At 37.6% G+C, this 21,928-nt stretch overlaps 1 protein-coding gene and 2 non-coding genes across 3 annotated transcripts; all 3 read left to right on the top strand.

Annotated features, from left to right (window-relative positions):
• The first annotated feature begins 2,592 nt into the window (after positions 1 to 2,592).
• LOC130953182 (small nucleolar RNA R71) lies at positions 2,593 to 2,700 on the top strand. Its single transcript, XR_009075355.1, has one exon. It is a non-coding gene; the product is annotated as a small nucleolar RNA R71 (small nucleolar RNA).
• An 11,902-nt stretch (positions 2,701 to 14,602) lies between these two features.
• LOC130953443 (small nucleolar RNA R71) lies at positions 14,603 to 14,706 on the top strand. The gene has a single exon (XR_009075612.1). It is a non-coding gene; the product is annotated as a small nucleolar RNA R71 (small nucleolar RNA).
• A 3,775-nt stretch (positions 14,707 to 18,481) lies between these two features.
• On the top strand, positions 18,482 to 19,291 carry LOC130949597 (uncharacterized). The gene has a single exon (XM_057878271.1). It carries the CDS (start codon positions 18,482 to 18,484, stop codon positions 19,289 to 19,291), a length of 810 nt encoding a protein of 269 aa, XP_057734254.1.
• Positions 19,292 to 21,928: the final 2,637 nt, after the last annotated feature.

Below are 21,928 nucleotides of genomic sequence, written 5' to 3'. Positions count from 1 at the left end.
GGGCTTTTGAGATGAATCTCTCCATCTCCCATGACTCAGAGATAGAAGCAATTGCCTTCCCTTTCCTCTTTCTTGAGATTTCTCTGGCCTTAGGTGCCATCAATGGTTTTGGAAAAACAAAAAAGCTATGCTTTTACCACACCAAACTTAGAATGTTGCTCGCCCTCGAGCAAAAGAAGAAAGAATAGAAGAAGAAGAAGAAGATATGGAGGAGAGGGAGAGAGGTATGGGTTTCGGCCAAGGGGAGAAGAGAGGGTAGTGTTGTGTGAAAATGAAGAAGGATGGAGGGGTTTAAATAGTGGAGGAAGAGGGGTTTGGGTTCGCTCATTTAGGGTGGGTTTGGGTGGGAAAAAGATTTTGAATTTGAAGGTAGGTGGGGTTTATGGGGAAGAGTGGATGGATGTGATTGGTGAAGGGTATAGTGTTATTGGATTGTGTGAGGAAGAGAGAAGTGGGGTAGGTGGGGATCCTGTGGGTCTACAAATCCTGAGGTGATCCTATGGGGTCCACAGATCTTGAGGTGTCAAAGATTTCTCATCCTTGCACCTTTTAGGCATGTAAAACACCTAAATGTAGCCTGTTTCTAGCGTTTAACGCCAGCCTGATGCTTGTTTCTGGCGTTAAACGCCAGCTTGGTGCTTGTTTCTGGCGTTAAATGTCAGACAGATGCTTGTTTCTGGCGTTTAAACGCTAGACAGTTCTTCCTCCAGGGTGTGCTTTTTCTTCTGCTGTTTTTGATTCTGTTTTTGATTTTTCCAATTATTTTCTGACTCCACATGATCATAAACCTAATAAAACATAAAAGAACAATAGAAATATAAATAAATAAAAATTGGGTTGCCTCCCAATAAGCACTTCTTCAATGTCAATAGCTTGACAGTGAGCTCTCATGGAGCTTCACAGATGTTCAGAGCATGATGAGGGCCTCCCAACACCAAACTTAGAGTTTGAATGTGGGGGCTTCTCAACACCAAACTTAGAGTTTGGTTGTGGCCTCCCAACACCAAACTTAGAGTTTGATTGTGGGGGATTTGTTTGACTCTGTATTGAGAGAAGCTTTTCATGCTTCCTCTCCATGGTTTCAGAGGAAGATCCTTGAGCTTTAAACATAAGGTAGTCCCCATTCAATTGAAGGACTAGCTCTCCTCTGTCAACATCAATCACAGCTCCTGCTGTGGCTAGGAAGGGTCCTCCAAAGATGATGCATTCATCCTCATCCTTCCCAGTGTCTAGGATTATGAAATCAGCAGGGATGTAAAGGCCTTCAACCTTCACTAACACGTCCTCTACCAATCCATAAGCTTGTTTTATTGACTTGTCTGCCATCTCTAATGAGATTCTTGCAGCTTGTACCTTAAAGATCCCCAGTTTCTCCATTACAGAAAGTGGCATAAGATTTATACCTGACCCCAGGTCACACAGAGCCTTCTCAAAGATCATGGTGCATATGGTACAAGGTATTAAGAATTTACCAGGATCTTATTTCTTTTGAGGTAAAGTTTACTGAACCCATGTATTTAGTTCACTAATGAGCAAGGGAGGTTCATCTTCCCAAGTCTCATTACCAAACAACTTGGCATTCAGCTTCATGATAGCTCCTAGCTATTGAGCAACTTGCTCTTCAGTTACATCTTCATCCTCTTCAGAGGAAGAATAGTTCTCAAAGCTCATGAATGGCAGAAGGAAGTTTAATGGAATCTCTATGGTCTCTATATGAGCCTCAGATTCCTTTAGGTCCTCAATAGGGAACTCCTTTCTGTCTGGGGGACGTCCCATGAGGTCTTCCTCATTGGGATTCATGTCCTCCCCTTCTTCTTTGGATTCAGCCATTTTGATAATATCAATGGCCTTGCACTCTCTTTTTGGATTCTCTTATGTATTGCTTGGGAGAGTACTAGGAGGAGTTTCAGTGATTTTCTTACTCAACTGACCCACTTGTGCCTCCAAGTTTCTAATGGAGGACCTTGTTCCATTCATGAAACTTAAAGTGGCCTTAGATAGATCAGAGACTATGTTTGCTAAACTAGAGGGGCTCTGCTCAGAATTCTCTATCTGTTGCTGAGAAGATGATGGAAAAGGCTTGCTATTGCTAAACCTGTTTCTTCTACCATTATTAAATCCTTGTTGAGGCTTTTGTTGATCCTTCCATGAGAAATTTGGATGATTTATCCATGAGGGATTATAGGTGTTTCCATAGGCTTTACCCATGTAATTCACCTCTGCCATTGCAGGATTCTCAGGATCATAAGGTTCTTCTTCAGAAGATGTTTCTTTAGTACTGTTGGATGCATTTTGCAATCCATTCAGACTCTGAGAAATCTTATTGACTTGTTGGGTCAATATTTTGTTCTAGGCCAATATGGCATTCAGAGCATCAATTTCAAGAACTCCCTTCTTCTGAGGCGTTCTATTACTCACAATATTCCTCTCAGAGGTGTACATAAATTGGTTATTTGCAACCATGTCAATGAGTTCTTGAGCTTCTGCAGGCATTTTCTTTAGGTGAATGGATCCACCTGCAGAATGGTTCAGTGACATCTTAGAGAACTCAGATAGACCATTATAGAATATATCCAAAATGGTCCACTCTGAAAGCATGTCAGAAGGACACTTTTTGGACAACTCCTTGTATCTTTCCCAAGCTTCATAGAGGGATTCACCATCTTTTTGCCTTAAGGTTTGAACATCCACTCTAAGCTTGCTCAGCTTTTGAGGAGGAAAGAACTTGGCCAAGAAGGCCGTGACTAGCTTATCTCAAGAGTCCAGGCTATCTTTAGGTTGTGAGTCCAACCATGTTCTAGCTCTGTCTTTTATAGCAAAAGAGAAAAGCATCAGCCTGTAGACTTCAGGATCTACTCCATTAGTCTTAACAGTATCACAGATCTGCAAGAACTCAGTTAAAAATTGATAGGGATCTTTTGATGGAAGTCCATGAAACTTGCAGTTTTATTGCATTAAAGCAACTAGTTGAGGCTTCAGCTCAAAATTGTTTGCTCCAATAGCAGGGATTGAGATGCTTCTTCCATAAAAATTAGAAGTAGGTGTAGTATAATCACCAAGCATCCTCCTTGCATTATTGTTGGGTTCGGCCATGTCTCCTTCTTTTTCGAGATTCTCTGTAAGGTTTTCTCTGGATTGTTGTACTTTAGCTTCTCTTAGCTTTTTCATTAGAGTCCTTTCAGGTTCAGGATCTGCTTCAACAAGAATGTCCTTGTCCTTGCTCCTACTCATATGAAAAAGAAGAGAACAGAAAAGGAAGAGGAATCCTCTATGTCACAGTATAGAGATTCCTTTATGTGAGTAGAAGAAGAAAAGAATAGAAGAAGGAGGAGAAACATAGAGGAGAAGAGAGGGTTCGAATTTTTAGATGAAGAGAAGAATTAGTAAATGAATAAATAAATAGAAGGAGGTGAGAGAGAGGAGTTTTCGAAAATTGTTTTTGAAAAATGGTTAGTGATTTTCGAAAATTAAGAGAAGAAATAAAATTAAAATTAAAATTTGAAACAATTAGTTAATTAAAAGAATTTTGAAAAAAAGGATGGTGATTTTCGAAAATTAGAGAAAGAAAAGTAGTTAGGTGGTTTTGAAAAAAGATAAGAAATAGTAAAACAAACAAAAAGTCAATTAGTTAGTTAAAAAAAATTGAAAATCAATTTTGAAAAGATAAGAAGTTAGAAAAGATTTTGAAATTGATTTTGAAAAAAAATATGATTTGAAAAGATATGGTTGAAAAAGATTTGATTTTTAAAATTGATGACTTGACTAACAAGAAACTAAAAGATATGATTCTAAAAATTAAAGATTGAACCTTTCTTAACAAGAAAGTAACAAACTTCAAATTTTTGAATCAATCACATTAATTGTTAGTAAAATTTTTGAAAATCATGAAATAAAGATAAGAAAAAGATTTTGAAAATCAATTTAAAAAAATTTTCGAGAATAACAAAAGGAAAAAGAAAAGATTTGATTTTGAAAAAAGATTTTGAAAAGATAAGATTTTTAAAATTGAAATCTTGACTTGACTAATAAGAAACAACTTATTTTAAAAATTTTTGACTAAGTCAACCCAAAGATTTCGAAAATTATGAGTAAAATAAGGGAAAGATATTTTATTGATTTTTTAATTTTTAATGAGATGAGAGAAAAACACAAATATGACCCAAAACATGAAAATTTTGGATCAAAACCAAATGCATGTAAGAACACTATGAATGTCAAGATGAACACCAAGAACATTATGAAGATCATAATAAACATCAAGAACTTATTTTGGAAAAATTTTCAAGAAAAGAAAAAACATGCAAGACACCGAACTTAGAAAATTTTCATGTTTAGACACTATGAATTAAAAAATGCATATGAAAAACAACAAAAGACACAAAACAAGAAAATATGAAGATCAAACAAGAAAATATGAAGATCAAACAAGAAGACTTACCAAGAACAACTTGAAGATCATGAAGAATGCAATGCATGAATTTTTCGAAAAAATGCATAAATTTTAAAAACATGCAATTGACACCAAACTTAAAAATTGACTCAAGACTCAAACAAAAAACACAATTTTTTTTTTATTTTATGATTTTATAATTTTTTTGTATTTTTCGAAAATTAATTGTGGAAAAATAAAAAAGAAGAAAAATTTTGAAAGATTTTTGAAAACTTTTTGAAAAAAAAATAAGAAGAAAATGACCTAATCTGAGCAATAAGATGAACTGTCAGTTGTCCAAACTCAAACAATCCCCGGCAACGGCACCAAAAACTTGATAGGCAAAATTATGACTCATACTTTTCACAACTCGAACAATTCCTAGCACTGGCTCCAAAAACTTGATGCACAATACTATGGTTCACACACATTCTTCACAACTTCCCACAATTAACCAGCAAGTGCACTGGGTCGTCCAAGTAATAAACCTTCCGTGAGTAAGGGTCGATCCCACGGAGATTGTTGGTATGAAGCAAGCCATGGTCATCTTGTAAATCTTAGTCAGGCGGATTCTAATGGTTATAATGGTTTTCGAATATAAAGATAAATAAAGAATTAAATAGAGATAGAGATACTTATGTAATTCATTGGTGGGAATTTCAGATAAGCGCATCAAAATACTGTGTTCCTTCTGAAATTCTGCTTTCCTACTGCTTTCATCCAATCATTCTTACTCTTTTCCATGGCAAGCTGTATGTTGGGGGATCACTGTTGTCAATGGCTACCGTCCGTCCTCTCAGTGAAAATGGTCCAGGTGCGCTGTCACCGCACGGCTAATCATATGCCGGTTCTCGATCATGTATGAATAGGATTTACTATCCTTTTGCATTGTCACCACACCTTACAGTCGAGAGTTTGAAGCTCGTCACAGTCATTCAATCCCTGAATCCTACTCGGAATACCACAGACAAGGTTTAGACTTTTCGGATTCTCAAGAATGCTGCCAATGGATTCTAGCTTATACCACGAAGATTCTGATTAAGGAATCCAAGAGATATTCATTCAAGCTTATTTGCATGTAGAACGAAAGTGGTTGTCAGGCACACGTTCATAAGTGAGAATGATGATGAGCGTCACATAATCATCATATTCATCAGGTTCTTGGGTGCGAATGGATATCTTAGAATAAGAATAAGCGTTAATTGAATAGAAGAACAATAGTACTTTGCATAAATACTCGAGGTACAACAGAGCTCCACACCTTAATCTATGGTGTGTAGAAACTCCACCGTTGAAAATACATAAGTGATAATGGTTCAGGCATGGCCGAATGGCCAGCCTCCACAAAAGTCTAAGATAGCATAAAACTGATCAAAGATATAAACACAATAGTAAAAAGTTCTATTTATACGAAACTAGTTACTAGGGTTTACAGAAATAAGTTTAAGTGCAAAAATCCACTTCTGGGGCCCACTTTGGTGTGTGCTTGGGCTGAGCCTTGAGCTTTCACATGTAGAGACTTTTTTTGGAGTTAAACGTCAAGTTGTAACGTATTTTTGGCGTTTAACTCTGGTTTGTGACGTGTTTCTGGGGTTTTACTCCAGAATGCAGCATGGAACTGGCATTGAACGCCAGTTTGCATCATCTAAACTCGAATAAAGTATGAACTATTATATGTTGCTGGAACGCTCTGGATGTCTACTTTTTAACGCAATTGAGAGCGCGTCATTTGGGTTTTTGTAGCTCCAGAAAATCCATTTAGAGTGCAGGGAGGTCAGAATCCAACAGCATCTGTAGTCCTTTTTCAGCCTCCTATCAGATTTTTGCTCAGGTCCCTCAATTTCAGCCAGAAAATACCTGAAATCACAGAAAAACACACAAACTCAATGTAAAGTCCAAAAATGTGAATTTTGCATAAAAACTAATAAAAACATCCCTAAAAGTAGGTAGATCCTACTAAAAACTACCTAAAAACAACGCCAAAAAGCGTATAAATTATCTGCTCATCACAGTTCCTTTGGGGAAGTGGCCGAACCCCCTTCCTTTGGTTGTCCCATCAGTTACCTCCAACATTCCCTTCAATTTCCTTGCAAGACAAAAGAAAAGAGAGATTAGTTTGAATTGTGGCGGAAAAATAGGAATGGGAATCTAACTATTTTTTTTATTATTTTTTTTAATTTTTGCTTTTGACTAACTAAGTGCCATTCATGAATGCTAACCAACCGACCAACTAAGTGTTCATGCATGCAACATTGGTGACACCAAACTTAGTTTGTGACCATGTGGTGTAAAAAGATTTGATTAAGGCTCTAAGATTGACATAATATGAATTGTGTTCATGCCCTCTTAGTGTGCCTTGAACACCAAACCTGTTGTTCACTATATGTTGTATACAAGAATTCATCTAACTGTTTGTCAAAATTGATTTGGAATTCATGAACTTGCTTTATTAACTACTATTAAAGATTTAAAGGAAAGGATATAAAACATGGGTTGCCTCCTATGAAGCGCTTCTTTAGTGTCATTAGCTTGACGTTTAGCCTTTGTTAGGGTGGTTGGTAATACTTCAAATCTTCCCCTCTTGCAATAAATCTGTCTCCATTGGCTTTATTAAGAAGCTCCACATGTTCTAAGGAAAGAATTTTACTGATGGTGTACACTTGAGGCAAATGAGATGGGATGGTGGGGAGATGAGGTGGAATAGGTGAAAAATAAGCAGAGATCACTTCATCTCCTAGAGAGAAATCCTCTGTAGGGATCTTCTTGTTCCTCTATCCCCTTGGGGCCTTTTTCCTTGTTTCCCTTGATGTTGCCTTGCTCCTTGTGGTCTTTTTTTCCAAGAAGATTTTGTTGCTGGTCTCATATGACTCTGGTGGGTCTAGCTCCTCTTGGGTTATACTTGGCTGTTGTTCCTTCTGACCATATTGCTTGTCAACCAGAGGGATTCTCAGGTGTATTATTTGTGCTTCCGTGCTTGTTTCTTCCATCAGTGCCTTATTGTGCTTTTCCCTTGATTCTTTATTTTCTTGATCTGCTTCTTGTGAGGGTTTGAAGACATTGAAGGTGAGTTGTTCATCATGTATCCTCAATATTAGCTCTCCTTGCTCCACATCTATAAGCGCCCTGGCTGTGGCTAAGAATGGTCTCCCTAGGATGATGGGATTGATGTGATTCTCTTCCATCTCCAAGATAACAAAGTCTATGGGAAGGAAGTAGTTCCCAACCTTCACTAACACATTTTCAACCACTCCTATTGCCTGTTTTTGAGTTTTGTCAGCCAATTTGATGATTACGTCCGTGGGTGTTAGCTCATTGATTTGAAACTTTTTCATGAGGGATAGAGGCATTAGGTTGATGCTTGCTCCCAGGTCACAGAGTCCCTTATCAATCATTGTTTCTCTTATAGAACAGGGGATGTGAAAACTCCATGGGTCCTTCCTTTTTGTAGGTACCCCTGTTTGGATGAGAGCACTGCACTCCTTATTCAGCACTCACTACAAGAAAAATACCCATTCAGCCACACTTTTTTTAAGCTACATTTGAAAAGCGTAGCCTATTCTATGAATAGGCTACACTTTTCTCCGTGTTGCCTTTTTATAAGAGAAAAGGATACACAATTATGGCATCATTTAAAAAGTGTAGCCTTAAGTATTATAGAAATCACTTATAAAGCGTAGCCGTAGGTTGATATCTATAGGTTCACTTTTTGTATCAAAGGAGACGCTTTTAGAGGATAACCTATTTGTTAAGTTTTGGGTGCCTTTTAAAAGTGATGCCTAATGTATCTAGTGCAAAAAAATTTAACACAACTTACAAACACTTAGTAATTTTTTGTTTCCTTTTCACCAAATCACATACCACACTCTAGGTCTGCATACAGCCTTCTTCTCTCAGCACCACAAGACGCAGCGCACCCTCGGTCCCCCTCACGGCTCACGAACGGTGTCGCCATCTTTCCTCTCTCAGCCCTCTCTCTGCCGCGCCTCTAACCATCTGCCATCACCCTTTCCCTCTCAACCCTCTATTTGTCTCTCACCAGCACCGTCATGGCTTCCGTCACCACTCACCAGCCTCAGAGTCACGACGATGCTGCGCTGCTTCTCTTTTCTCGATGATAACAAGTTGACGACCCTCAGCGACAACGAACGCGAAGTGCGACGGCGCTTCTCTGACCCTCAACGACGACGACTAGTTTTCCTGTCTCGGTCACGACGGTGTTGTCCCCAGTCGTCCTCTTCTTCTCTGCCGCTAGTCTTCTTCTTCTTCTCTTTTTTGACCTCTGCTCAAGCTCAGGTAAATAATTATTGTTCTGATTAGGGATTTTGATGATTAGAACTTCTGATTAGGGATTTTGATTATTGTTCTGATTAGGGATTTTGATTATTGTTCTGATTAGGGATTTTGATGATTGGAACTTCTTATTAGGGATCTGCGATTATTTGTTTTTTAATTAAGAAGCATCATGTTCTATTTTTAATTTGTTTTTGGTTTTGATGTTTCCCAATTATTTTCAGGTTTTCAGGTACTGTGGCTGTTGGGTTAAGGGGTTGTTGGTTTATGGACTACTCTGGCTGAGGATCATGATGCGGAACAGGCCAAGGATTTGCTTCGGTGCTTCAATGTGTGTTATATGATTGACATTGGATTACTCGATTTTCTCTGACTTGAAATTCTCTTGTTGATATTTTTGTGATCTTTGTTTCAGGAAAGTGCCATGAATGGCAGGCACAAGGTTGAGAAAAAAGGTTTAATATGTTACTCCTCTTGATTTTGAAGTTCTTTGATCCCAGTTTCTTCAACTTTTGTAAGTTAAGCATTCATTTCCTGCTTCCATCATGTTAAGCTGTGTTTGATTGTTTTGCAGTGTTACTTGATGTATATATCTCCTCACTGTTATAAATTCCTTCATTGATAATATTTTAAGTTCTTGCTTTCTTATCATCTTGTACTTTGTTCAAGAGTTGTTGCAGTTGGGAGCTCCTGAGATTGTTCCAGATTATCCAATTCTTTCTGTTGACGACCTAGCAGATCAAATAGCCGAGGTTCTCAACTTTTTTGGGTGAGTAAGTTCAAGCTTAATCTGTAATTGATTTCCATTTATACTAATTAATAGTTTCAAGTACTGTGTAGTTTCAATTCTTATTATTAGGTCTCAAGCTAAATTTGTTGGATTCTTGATGAACTCAAAATAAAATAAAATATGACTGTGAAAGTCTGATCCCTTAAATAATGTGTGAATCACCTGGAAAATGTTTTGCTTCAACTGATGGATGGCTTCATCGTTTTCTCTTTGGAAAATGTATAGGTAATAATTGAAATTGAAGAGTTCATAACAAATCTGTACTATTTTTTTGTTGTTGCTTTCTAAGTGTTTGTGAAATTGTTTGTGTGTGTGTGTGAGTGAGTGAAATAAGGACTTGTTCTGAGTAGTTTTCTTTTAGGAAGTGTTTGGATAACTATGGTTCAAATTTGTTGAATTGTTTGTATGTAGGGATGAGCAAGGAATCTGAAGCATGCTGTTGTACTTTTTGATTCTTTGGCTAGGAGGAGGGATATCCATGGGGATTCAATTAATAAGGCTCAATTGAAGGACTTTTGGGACCAGATTTCTGACCAGAGTTTTGATTCCAGGCTCAGAACCGTCTTTGACATGTAACTAATTCATTACCTCTTTACTTAATTTTAGAACTAGGAAAAGAAATTGGTTGGTATTTTCTTTAATTCCCACCATTAAGTATGTTAACCTTCATTTGGAATAATGCAGGGTTGATAAAGATGCAGATGGAAGAATCACCGAGGAAGAAATTAAAAAGGTTTATATGAATTTTCTTTTTAAATTCATCAACAGAAAAATTAGAATGAAGATAATGAAGTAGTTTTTATCGGCAACTTTTTTTCCTTTCCTAGCTTTGCATTTTGTTCCCATGAGAATAGGAGTTTCCTTGATCACAAATGATCAATTCCATTTTCAGATCATTTGCCTTAGTGCCACAACAAACAAACTCTTAAACATACAGCAGCAGGTTGAAGAATATGCAGCTTTGATCATGGAAGAACTAGACCCTAAAGAGACGGGATTTATCATGGTATTTACATCATCCTATTTCAGATCATTTTGGTATAAAACTTATCAAAATTAAGTAAAATTAATCACTATTATAGTTTCACATACAGATAAGTACTTATATTTCAAATCATAACTCATAAGTATGAAGTTGATTTATATTTAAGATGATGAGAGGGACCGATTTCACTTGTATTTAGGAAATTAGATCAAATCCATAAGAAAAATTTGACATAGACCAAAATCATAAATAGCTAACTCTAGAAGTGACTAGAAATTTATTTGAAAAGAAATTTAATTTGGGGGTTTTAGGGTTATAGGTTCTTTTTTGGGTACTGATTCACCAAAAATAGATTAAGCCAGAGGATTCATGTTTGGTCCATCAATTGCATTGCTGATATTGGTGCAAAATTGATATATCCGTCTCAATTCATTTTTAATTTACAATTTAGGTTGATAATTCTCATTTTACTGTTTGAAGCAATGCCGTTTTCTCCTTTTGCACTTGAAATTAAGCTGATTGGCATGATTTTGTGAATTTTGCATTCAGCTTTAATGAGAATAATAAAAAACCAACAAGTTGAGAAGAGAAAAAGTAAGTGATCAATCAAATAAATACTATGGTATTGTATCTTATTTATTTAATTTAATGAGCAGGCTTATTATCTTATGAATCTACTCTGAATTCTGTTTGAGTGAACATTTTTATTTTACTGTATGAATAGTACATGATAGGAGTTAAAGTTAATTTTTTGCGTTTATGTTGCTTGCTTCGTTTGAATTTGCTTTTTGATTTTGCATCTTGCTTCATTTGCCCGAGTATCCTGCTTCAGCTCCTATTTTGCAGGTATCTAGATGTATTACTACTGATTTGCTAAATATATCAGATTAGTTTACATTTAGAATTGTTTCAGGTTCTCTGTGTCCTACTACTTCAGAATGCTGGGCCGAAATCTAAGGATGTCTCTGCATGTTCCTCTTTTGTAAAAAGGAGAGATTAAGCATCAAATTCTAAACAGTATTATCAAGAATTCAGTAAGATTAATAGAGATCAAAAGCAACTAACTTATCGTGTGACCTACAAGTCATGGTAGCTGCCTCATTCATTGGGGTACTAGTTTATGCAATAGCTGCTATTTTTGTAGTATGTCAGTTCAAAACTAACTAGTATTTTGCTACTAAGTAAAGGGAATATTTGCACTGACAGAGACACAATACACAATACACAATGCACATATATATATCCAAATCAGTTAGATATATCTATGTTTATGAGTTACAAAATATAAATCTTAACTTGTTTCTAAATTCTTGTTAACAAGTATAGACTTTTTTGACCTGTCCTTCTCTTGTGGTTTTTCTGCTGATATATAATTCAGATTCAGCTTTTATCTCAGTTAAAGTAAGTAATCAAACAAGTTCTCCTGGTTCTATTCACAATGATAATTTAGATAAGGTGAGCTTTTTATAGCTCTTTTATTCTGTTTCTTCTGAACTTCCATCTTTGGTTAATAAATTGCTTACTCTCTTTTATTTAGTGAAGCTTTCATGGCCCAAGACATTGGTCAATAAGTGGTTGAATATATCAAGTGCAAAACTGATAACTTTCAAGCAGATGATGATATTGATGATGATGTCCTTTATCAAGGTAATTGACCAATTTTTCACATGGCTTCAATGCAATCTAGGACTCTAGAATTGGGATTCTTAGCTTTCATTTAAAAAGATTGTTTTTTATTTACTTTTTAAATGGCTAGACTAGTTAACTATACATATATCTTTTCAATAATACACCCTCAATTCTGTTTAGCTTTTGTGAGCAATGTTCTTTTCTTTTCTTTCTTTGTTTATTTAATTTACCCTTAGTTATGTTATTTTCCAGCTTCCATGGTTTTTCCTACCATTATTGGTACCCCCAAAATCCTTACATGCTTCTCTTTTTGAATTATGATAATCTGCAGCTGTAAGCAGGGCAATAACTGCTTGGAAATTAGTTATTGCTGGGAATGAACAAGGAAATGAATAAGGAAATGAACACTGATACAATTGTTAAGGCCAAGAGTTTTCTTCATGGTGATGAAGATCAGCATGAAAAAGATGTGTTTGAGAAGAATTTGAAGGTGCTTCAGAATATTTTTTAGTCATTATGCCGAGATTAGAAGATTAATGATTTTTTGTTTGTTAAGTTCTTTTCGGATATAGAGTGCAAACTTTGTATTTTAATTGATATGTGATACAAGTTTCATGTGACTTAAATTATCTCTTCTTAAGATTATGTCTTTGAATTGTGTAAAGATGATTTTTATTATTTAAAAAATTATTTAGTATAATTATGTGTTTAATTTTATTTTATAATATTTAACTCATTTAATTAAAAATGTAAAATTATATATGTAATAATATTATTAAATATTATGTTGTATAAAAAATTATTAGAATATTATATACATATAGAAAATAAAAAAAAAACAATGAAGGACCTAAGGTTACACTTATATAGAGTAGCTATGGTTATACAGAAAATTAAAAAAAAAAGGACTTAGGGCTACACTTATATAGAGTAGCTATAATATACAATGCGGCTACGTTTTACAAGTGATGCAGTAGGGTTGAAAAGCGTAGCCTATTCTGGTAAAAATGGAAACTAAAAAGCGTAGCCTTTGGTCCTGGACAGCATCACTTGAAAAGCGTAGCCTATTCCCAAACGCCAAAAGCGTAGCCCTTGGTGCTGAAAAGCGTAGCCTTTGAGAATAGGCAACGGCCGAATAGGAATCACCCCAAAAAGCGTAGCCGTAGCCCAAAATGCGTAGCTGTAGCCTAAGGCATCATTTTTTTTCACTTTTGGCTACACTTTTCAAGTGTACCTAAATGGGTGTTTTTCTTGTAGTGACTATTGTTTGCCCACCCTTCAGTGAAAACTCTTTTTGGTAAGCAGCTCCTTTATGTACTTGATGTATGAGGGCATCTGCTGGAGAGCCTTAATGAACGGTATGTTTACATGAAGAGATGCAAACAAGTCGAGGAACTTTGATTACACTCTCCTTTCTACACCACCCTTGAGCCTTTTGGGAAAAGGTGCATATGGGTTTAGAGTCTCCTCTTTTTTTAGCTCCTTCCTGTGTGTGGGATTGGGTGCTTGATTTCTCTCTTAATACTTTTCCTTTGGATTGTCTTGAAAGTGTTCTGTTTGTGTGGTTACTTATTCCACACTCCTCTCATCACTTATAGTGATCATCTTGTATTCTTCCCATCTTACTTTCTTTGTTTCTCCTCTTGGGTTCTTCTCTGTGTCACTTGGGAAACTATCAGTAGGCTTAGGAATCTGTTGAGATAGATATCCCACTTGGGATTCCAGCCTCTTGATGGTGTCTCCCTGGTTTTTTATATTGGCTCGCACTTCATTCTTGAACACTCTGTTGTCTTGGACTTTCTTACATATGCCTTCAAGTAGAGTCTCAATTCTGGAGAGTCTATCTTCGGATGGTGATGGTGGGTTGAGGTTAAGAGGTTAAGAGTGGTCATGTTGGTTTTGATATGGATGTTAAGAAGGGTAGTTAGGTGGGTGTTGGTATGGTCTCTGTGTTGAGTGTTGGTAGGTTGCATTGTTGTTGGGATTGTGGTTGTGGTGTCTCTGGTCTTAGCCTTGGTCTTGTTGATTTCTCCACCCAAAATTAGGGTGGTTCCTCTAACCAGAATTATAAGTTTTGGAGTATGGATCATGGGTCTGCCTGGGTGAGTTCCCAATATAGTTGGCTTGTTCCCAATCGCCTTCTTCTCCTATATTCACTCCTTCTTGAGCTGGTGATGAAGTGGTAATTGCTGCAACTTGGTTCTCTTCCATCTTCTTGGTAAGATCGGCTAACTACTTGGTGATCATCTTATTTTGAGCCATCAGTGCATCCATATGGTTCAGCTCTATCACTCCTCGAGTGTTGCTCCTTTCAGAAGCATAGAAGTAGTCATTCTTAGCTACAGTCTCAATGACATCTATGGCTTCTTCAATGGTTTTCTTCTTGTTTAGAGACCCCCCTGATGAATGGTCTACGGCCTTCTTTGATTCGTAAGAAAGACCTTCGTAGAAAATATGCAGTTGAACCCATTCGTTGAACATGTCTGGTGGGCACCTTCTTGTTAAGTCCTTAAACCTCTCTCATGCCTCATAGAGAGTTTCATCATCTTGTTGCCTAAAGGTTTGTACCTCAACTCTCAACCTGTTGATTCTTTGAGGAGGGTATAATCTCGCCAAGAATTTGTTCACCACATCTTCCCAATTTCGTAAACTCTCCTTCGGGAAAGATTCCAACCATTTAGATGCCTTGTCCCTAAGTGAAAAGGAGAACAAAAGCAGTCTATAGGCATCAGGATGAACACCATTAGACTTCATAGTGTCATATATTCTTAGAAAGGTGGTTAGATGCTGATTGGGGTCTTCTTGGGCGCTTCCTTTGAATCAACAGTTGTTCAAAACAAGGGTGATGAGCTGGGGTTTTAATTCAAAGTTATTGGCATGTATGGTTGGCTTTTGGATGCTACTTCCGTAATTTCCTGGGTTTGGATTGATGTATGAGCCTAGAACCCTTCATTCTGGCCCAGCATGATTCACAGGGCCTTCTTTGGCATGGTTGTGAGCTTCTCCTTCATGGTTGTTTTCAAGGTTCTCCTCCATGTTTGTTTCAAAGTACTCCTCCACTTCCTCAGCACCAACAACTCTTTTCCCTCTTGCTTCCCTCCTTCTTCTAAGGAAGGTCCTCTCAGGTTCAGAATCAAAGGAAGTTGAAGCTCTGCTTCTTCTCCCTGTCATACAACTAACAAAGCACATAGCAAGAAAGAAAATGAAGAAGTTATTCTTGTTAGAGTGGCTGTTAGTGTGAGTGGTGCAATTTATCAAACAGTTAATGGATTAGTGAACAAAATTGTAAATAGCAACAAAAAAAGAAAACAAAGAGGGGAGAGGGGAGAAAGTAAGAAAATAACTGAAACCGAAGGTAAATGACTAGATAAAATAAACAAGCAAAAGAAAAATTCTCAATCTAGTGATCTTCCAACTTAATCATTGTCAATACAAAATCAATCCCCGGCAACGGCGCCATAAACTTGATGTACAGAAACTTGTCTCTCAACAAATTTCCCTTCGGCAAGTATACCGAATTGTCGTCAAGTAAAAACTCACAATAGAGTTAGGTCGAATTCCACAGGGATTAATTGTTCAAGCAACTTTAATTGGAAGAATGTTCTAGTTGAGCTAAGCAGAAATTGAGTTGAGAATTGCAGAAAATTAAATGGCGGGAAAGTAAATTGTAGAATCTTAAATGGGGATTTGGGGAGATGAACATAAAAATAAATGGCAGAAAGTAAAGAGAATGGGTAAGATCAGAAATAGGGGATTCATTGAACTTAGGAGATGTTGCATTCTTCGGATCAAGTTCATTCTCATCTCTTCCTCAATCAATGCATTCATTGATCTCCTTGGTAATCTTAGGTGATTGGATCCCAATTCCTTGGCAACCCAATCTCTCTAAGCTTTAACAATTGCCCAATTCCTTGATTTAATTGCTCATGGGAAGAGATGAAGTATGGTCACTGATTATACCACATGTATTTCCAAATCAAAGTGTTAGGAGGATTATATTTCACTATATCCGTCCGAACTCCAATTTGGTCCAACATGAGAAAGCATTTCTAGCATGATCCCCTCATCCCTTTTCCAAGGCTCAGAGGAGATCCAATTATGGAGAGTTTCTTTTCCAAGACAACTAACCAATTGATTTAAGATCGAAAGCTTTCTAGTAAATCAAGAGAAAAGAAAGAAGAATAAGAATGAAAACTATAATTAATCCATCAAATTACAACAGAGCTCCCTAACCCAATGAAAAGAGGTTTAGTTGTTCATAGCTCTGGAAATGGAAGATGATAGAGAAGAGTAAATTCTCAAGTAAACTAGAAATTGCAGGAAAAGTAAATATACAGAGTGTAGTTCTTCAAAATGCCAAGCCCCTTTCTAGTTCAAAACTACTCCTATATATACTACTCTTCTTGATCTTCTAGTCAGCTCTTCAAGTCTTGGATATGGGCCTTTGATCTTGAGTTGAAGCAGTTACAATCTTCAGTGTGCTCAGCTTTGCTTGCAAAAAAAGTGTGAGTTAGGCATGGATGGACGTTAGTTAGGACGTTAGTGGTGTTAACGTTAAGTGAAAATGTGGGTTCGAGAACGTTAGTGATGATAACCTTGTTCACTAACGCTCCAAACCAAATTGATCCTCGTTAACTTCAACGTTAGTGGCACTAACGTGACCACTAACGTTGCCTCTTAGTCCTTCGCAAACGTTATTGGCATTCACCTTTACCAATAACGTTGCCTCTCAGTCCTTCGCAAACGTTATTGGCATTCACCTTTACCAATAACGTTGCTCTTTGCTTCTTTTCCACACGTTAGTGATCCACGTTAGTGTAACTAACGTAGCCCTTAACGTTGGCATGCCCAAGCTTCGAGAGCGTTAGTGACACTTACCTTTGTTACTAACGCTTCAAACGCCCCTTCTTCCCACGTTAGTGTCTCATGTTAATTGCATTAACGTGACCACTAACATGGTGCTGATTTCCATCTCCAACGTTAGTGACAAATGTGAGTGTCACTAACGTTGGCCTATCATTCCTTGCTCCATGTTACCCTTCACGTTAGTGGTCTTAATGTGACCACTAACGTGGGCACTATTGGCTTAGCCCAACGTTAGTAACAAAGGTGAGTGTCACTAACGTTGGCGATTGCTTTCTCCTCCCACGTTAGAGTTCACGTTAATTGGATTAACGTGACTCTTAACATGGCTAAGTGTGCCCTTTTGGAACGTTAGCGGTATTCACTTTTACCACTAACGTTGGAGTTCCCCTTTTCCTCCACGTTAGCTACCACGTTAATGTAATTAACGTGGCAACTAACGTGGGCTATGATGGCTTCGAAGGCGTTATTGGCGATCACTTTTTCCATTAACACTGCAAGCTTATTCCCATTCCACGTTAGTAGTCACGTTAATTAGATTAACATGGCTGCTAACGTGGCTCTTTCTTGCTTCCTTTGTCCTGAAATCAAGCAAAAAAAGTGCATCAAAGCTCTGTTCCAAGTCATGAGATCATGCATTATCCATTTTATCATTAAATTCATGCATGATTCTCTTGAAATAATGTAAAGTTCAAAATGTTTGCTTGGATCAAGATGTAAGTGTATTTTTATCCAAAACTTGCTTATTTACTAAGAAAATGCATGAAACTACCCTAAAATACTAAAGAAAAGGTCAGTGAAACTGGCCAAGATTCCCTGGCATCAGGAGGTGATTGGGAACAAGCCAATTATGTTAGAAATTAATCAAGACAACCCTATGATCCACACTCCAAAACCTACAATCCTGGTTGGAAGAACCATCCAAACTTTAGGTGGGGAAACCTGCAAAACCAAACCCAAGATTATAGGCCTCAAAACTCCAACCATTACAATAATTCCACTTACCAACACTCCAATCAAAGACGATATCAAGCCCCACATAACACTTCTTTCTAGCCTCCATATCAAGCACAAAACAATCATCCTCAACCTCTAATTCCCAACCTATCATCACAAGCACCATCTGAGGATAGAATCTCCTAGATTGAAGCCTTTCTTGAAGAATTTTGCAAGGAGTTTAAGAATAACAAGGCATTCAAGGAGGAAGTAAGATCTAACATGCAAAACCAGGAAGTTGCCATCAAGAAGCTTGAATCACAAGTATCTCTCTCAGCGAATTCTTAAGCCCACAAATAGCTTTCCAAGTGATACTGAGAAGAATCTAAGAGGAAAAACAAAGAATATGAGATGGAAAGCGTGTAAGGCAATCACTCTAAAAAGCAGAGAGACCTTGGAGGAAGAAGCTATCAGGCTAAGATAGCATAACAAAGGGTCCCCAAAGGAGAAATTGGAAGGGACAGAATAAGGCATTAACCCTGCACAAAGGGAAGATCCAATGGAGAAGGAAGCCTTGAAATCATATATGCCAAAAGCACCATTCCCTCAAAGGCTCAAAGGTGGTGCTAAAGAGAAAAAGTATTCTAGGTTTCTGGATACATTTAAGTCTCTTCATATCAATATTCTATTCATTGAAGCCCTCCAACAAATGCCCTCATATATCAAATGCATGAAGGAGTTGCTAACCAAGAAGAATCCCTTAAAGGGTGGGCAGATAGTAGTGATGACTAACGAGTGCAGTGCCCTCATCCAGAAGAATTTGCCCACAAAGAAGAAGGACCCAGGGAGTTTTCACATCCCTTGTGCTATAGGGGATACAATGATTGACAGAGGGTTTTGTGATCTTGAATCGAGCATAAATTTAATGCCCCTATCTCTCATGACGAAGCTGCAAATCAATGAGTTGAAATCCACAAACATAACCCTTCAACTAGCTGACAAAACCCAAAAACAAGCACTAAGAGTGGTTGAAAATGTGCTGGTGAAGGTAGGGAGGTACTTTCTCCCTACAGACTTTGTTGTTCTTGAGATGGAAGAAAGCTATCTTCGTCCAATCATTCTGGGGAGACCATTCTTGGCCACAGCTAGAGCACTCATAGATGTTGAACAAGGGGAGTTAATATTGAGAATACATGATGAACAACTCACATTTCATGTCTTCAAGCCCTCACATGAATCTGAACAAGATAACAAAGACCTGAAGGATGATCATAAGGAAGCATTCTTGGAGGAAACAAGTAGTGAATCACAGGCAGAGCCTCTGAAGACATCCTTGGTGAAAAAACAAGAAGTCCAAGTGGTACAGTAATCAAAGAAGTCTAAGGAGGAGCTAAAACTATAAGATTCAAAAGGGACAATCAATAAGGACCCTCCTGACACAAGAATCACTAAAGCACCACTTGAAAGAGATAAGAGAATTGGGAAGAAGGTGCCAAGAGGATGGAAAAACAAAAAGATCCCTACAAAGGACTTCTCTCTAGGAGACAGAGTGATATCAATCCACCAGCCAATAATCTCACCTCATTTTCCTATAATTCCATCTCAGCTGCCTCAAGTGTACACAATCAATAGAATCCTATCCTTGGAGCATGTAGAAATTCTCAAAGAATAACATGGATATAGATTCACCATGAGAAAAGAAGACCTAAGACATTACCAACCTCCCTGACAAAGGCCAATCGTCAAGCTAATGACGTTAAAGAAGCACTTCATGGGAGGCAACCCATGCTTTATATCCTTTTAGTTTATGTCTTGATCGTAGTTAATAAATTAGTACTCATGAAAATCAATTCAAAATTGACAAGCACTTAATTGAATTCTTGCGTAAGACAGATAGTGGACAATAAGTTTGGTGTGCAAGGCACCTAGGATGATACATGGGATTTATATCATGTATATCTTAGGAGTCTAATCAAATTCCCTTGCACCACATGATCACAAACTAAGTTTGGTGTCCATCAATGCTATACGCATAACTCATAAGAAGTCAAGATTGATTCGAATTCATGAGTAACACTTAGTTTGTTTTAGTTGGTTATTTAATGAAAATTTAAAAATTAGTTAGTCATATATTTCATTTTTTGCCACCACCATATGAGTTTAAGTTTTGTTTCTTTTATTGTTTTGCATATAAAAATGAAGGAAGAAATGGATGGACATGACAAGACAATGCAACGGGGGAGTTCGGCCACTTTATGAAAAGCTAGGCACATGTCCTTGAATGATGTTCCTTGGGAAGTGTTACCATGCAAGCATTGGATAAGTGAAGGTGTCATAGCTTCCACCCTTGAAGACCGAACCTAACCACCTTATAAAGTGGTGATCCTTGTGCTCATGCTACTTCACATGCAAACCATCCATTCTCACCATACAAGATTAATCTCTACCCTTCATTTACCAACCATCTTGCAAATAAATAGCTCCCACTCTAGGTGACCAAACCTCATATTAACTCCCACACTCCAACTATTCTACACTTTATCTTTGCGTCCCTTTCATTGCAAGTTACTTGTTAACCCCCTTCATACACTATACCCTCCATAACTCCCGACACTTACATCTTCTCTAGTCAACTCCTCATCCATGGCAGCATCAAGTTCAAAGAGACGAAAGGAAAAAGAGTCTGTTGAAGACATCCCCTTTAATAAGTGGAGGTTTAAGTCCGTGTTCCATGAAATCCAACGCGGATGGATGGAACCCAAGAAAATATTGCCCGAGCATGCTTTTCAATTCAAAGATGATAAATGTCCAGAGATAAAAAAAAGATTGAAAGAAGGAGGTGGCAATTGCTCGCGGACCCACTCACAAAGATAAACGTAACTCTCATCAAGGAGTTCTATGCTAATGTGGTGAGAGAAGACACCACAAAAGTTCCTACTTTTAAGAGCTATGTGAGAGGGACCGAAATTGATTTCAACCCCAACGCTATCATGAAGGTTCTTCAGTTGAGATCAAAACCTTTTGAAGATGCTAGTTATCATTCAAGAATGAGTGATGACCCTGATTGTGAGGAAATTATGAATGACATATGTGTTGTAGGGGCTGATTGGGTGAGGTACTCAGACAAAAAGCCAAGGTATATTAGAAGAGGATACCTTGTCCCCGAAGCCAAGGGTTGGTTTGAGATCGTAAGGAGATCTATCCTCCCTGCCTCAAACAATTCAGAGGTTAATATTGCTCGAGCCACCATGGTACATTGCATAATGAGGGGTGGGGACATAAAAGTTCACGAGATTATAGCTGGAGGTATCCAAGAGATCACGGAGAAGAATGACCCGGAGGCCTGGCTGGGGTATCCGAGCACCATTCTAATGCTGTGTATGAAAGCCAAAGTTGTTTTTGAAGATAAAAACCCAATGTGGTTGATTGTTGGAAAACCAATCACACCTCAGTGCATGAATTATGTTTCACCCTCTTAACAACAAATAAGGCCTCAGAGAAGGAAGAGAGTGCTTCAAGAAGAAGCACAGTAAGAGGAGCAATAACAAGAAGAACCTCAACAAGAAAAGCAATACACTTCAGCCACCCTAGACATGAGCTACATCCAAGAAGCTCTTGATGGTCTAACAAGACAATATGTGAAAAGTCAAGAGCAACAAAGGCACTTCTAATTCTAGCTAATAAATCAGCAAAAGGAGTTGCACAAGCAACTGATAGAGCAGCAAAAAGAACACTACTCCCAACTTTCTCAAGCTATCAACCAAGTGTCTGAAAAACAAAACCAACAAGAAAGGCGAATCCAAGTGCTCAATCAGCGTCAGAATATTCATATGAAGACCTTTAATAAGTATAAGGTTCTCAATGAAGGGGAGCATCTAGACAGGGTTGAGTACGACATGAGTACTCAAGCTAGACTTAACTATGTGGTTGACTATCTACCTCACTTGAACCTGGGAATCCAGAAATATGATTACATTCATGAAAGGCTGGAAGCAAAAGAAGCAGA

Source organism: Arachis stenosperma, chromosome 9 (genome assembly GCF_014773155.1).
Source record: "Arachis stenosperma cultivar V10309 chromosome 9, arast.V10309.gnm1.PFL2, whole genome shotgun sequence".
NCBI classification, from domain to species: domain Eukaryota; kingdom Viridiplantae; phylum Streptophyta; class Magnoliopsida; order Fabales; family Fabaceae; genus Arachis; species Arachis stenosperma.
This window is presented reverse-complemented; position numbering and strand designations above follow the sequence as displayed.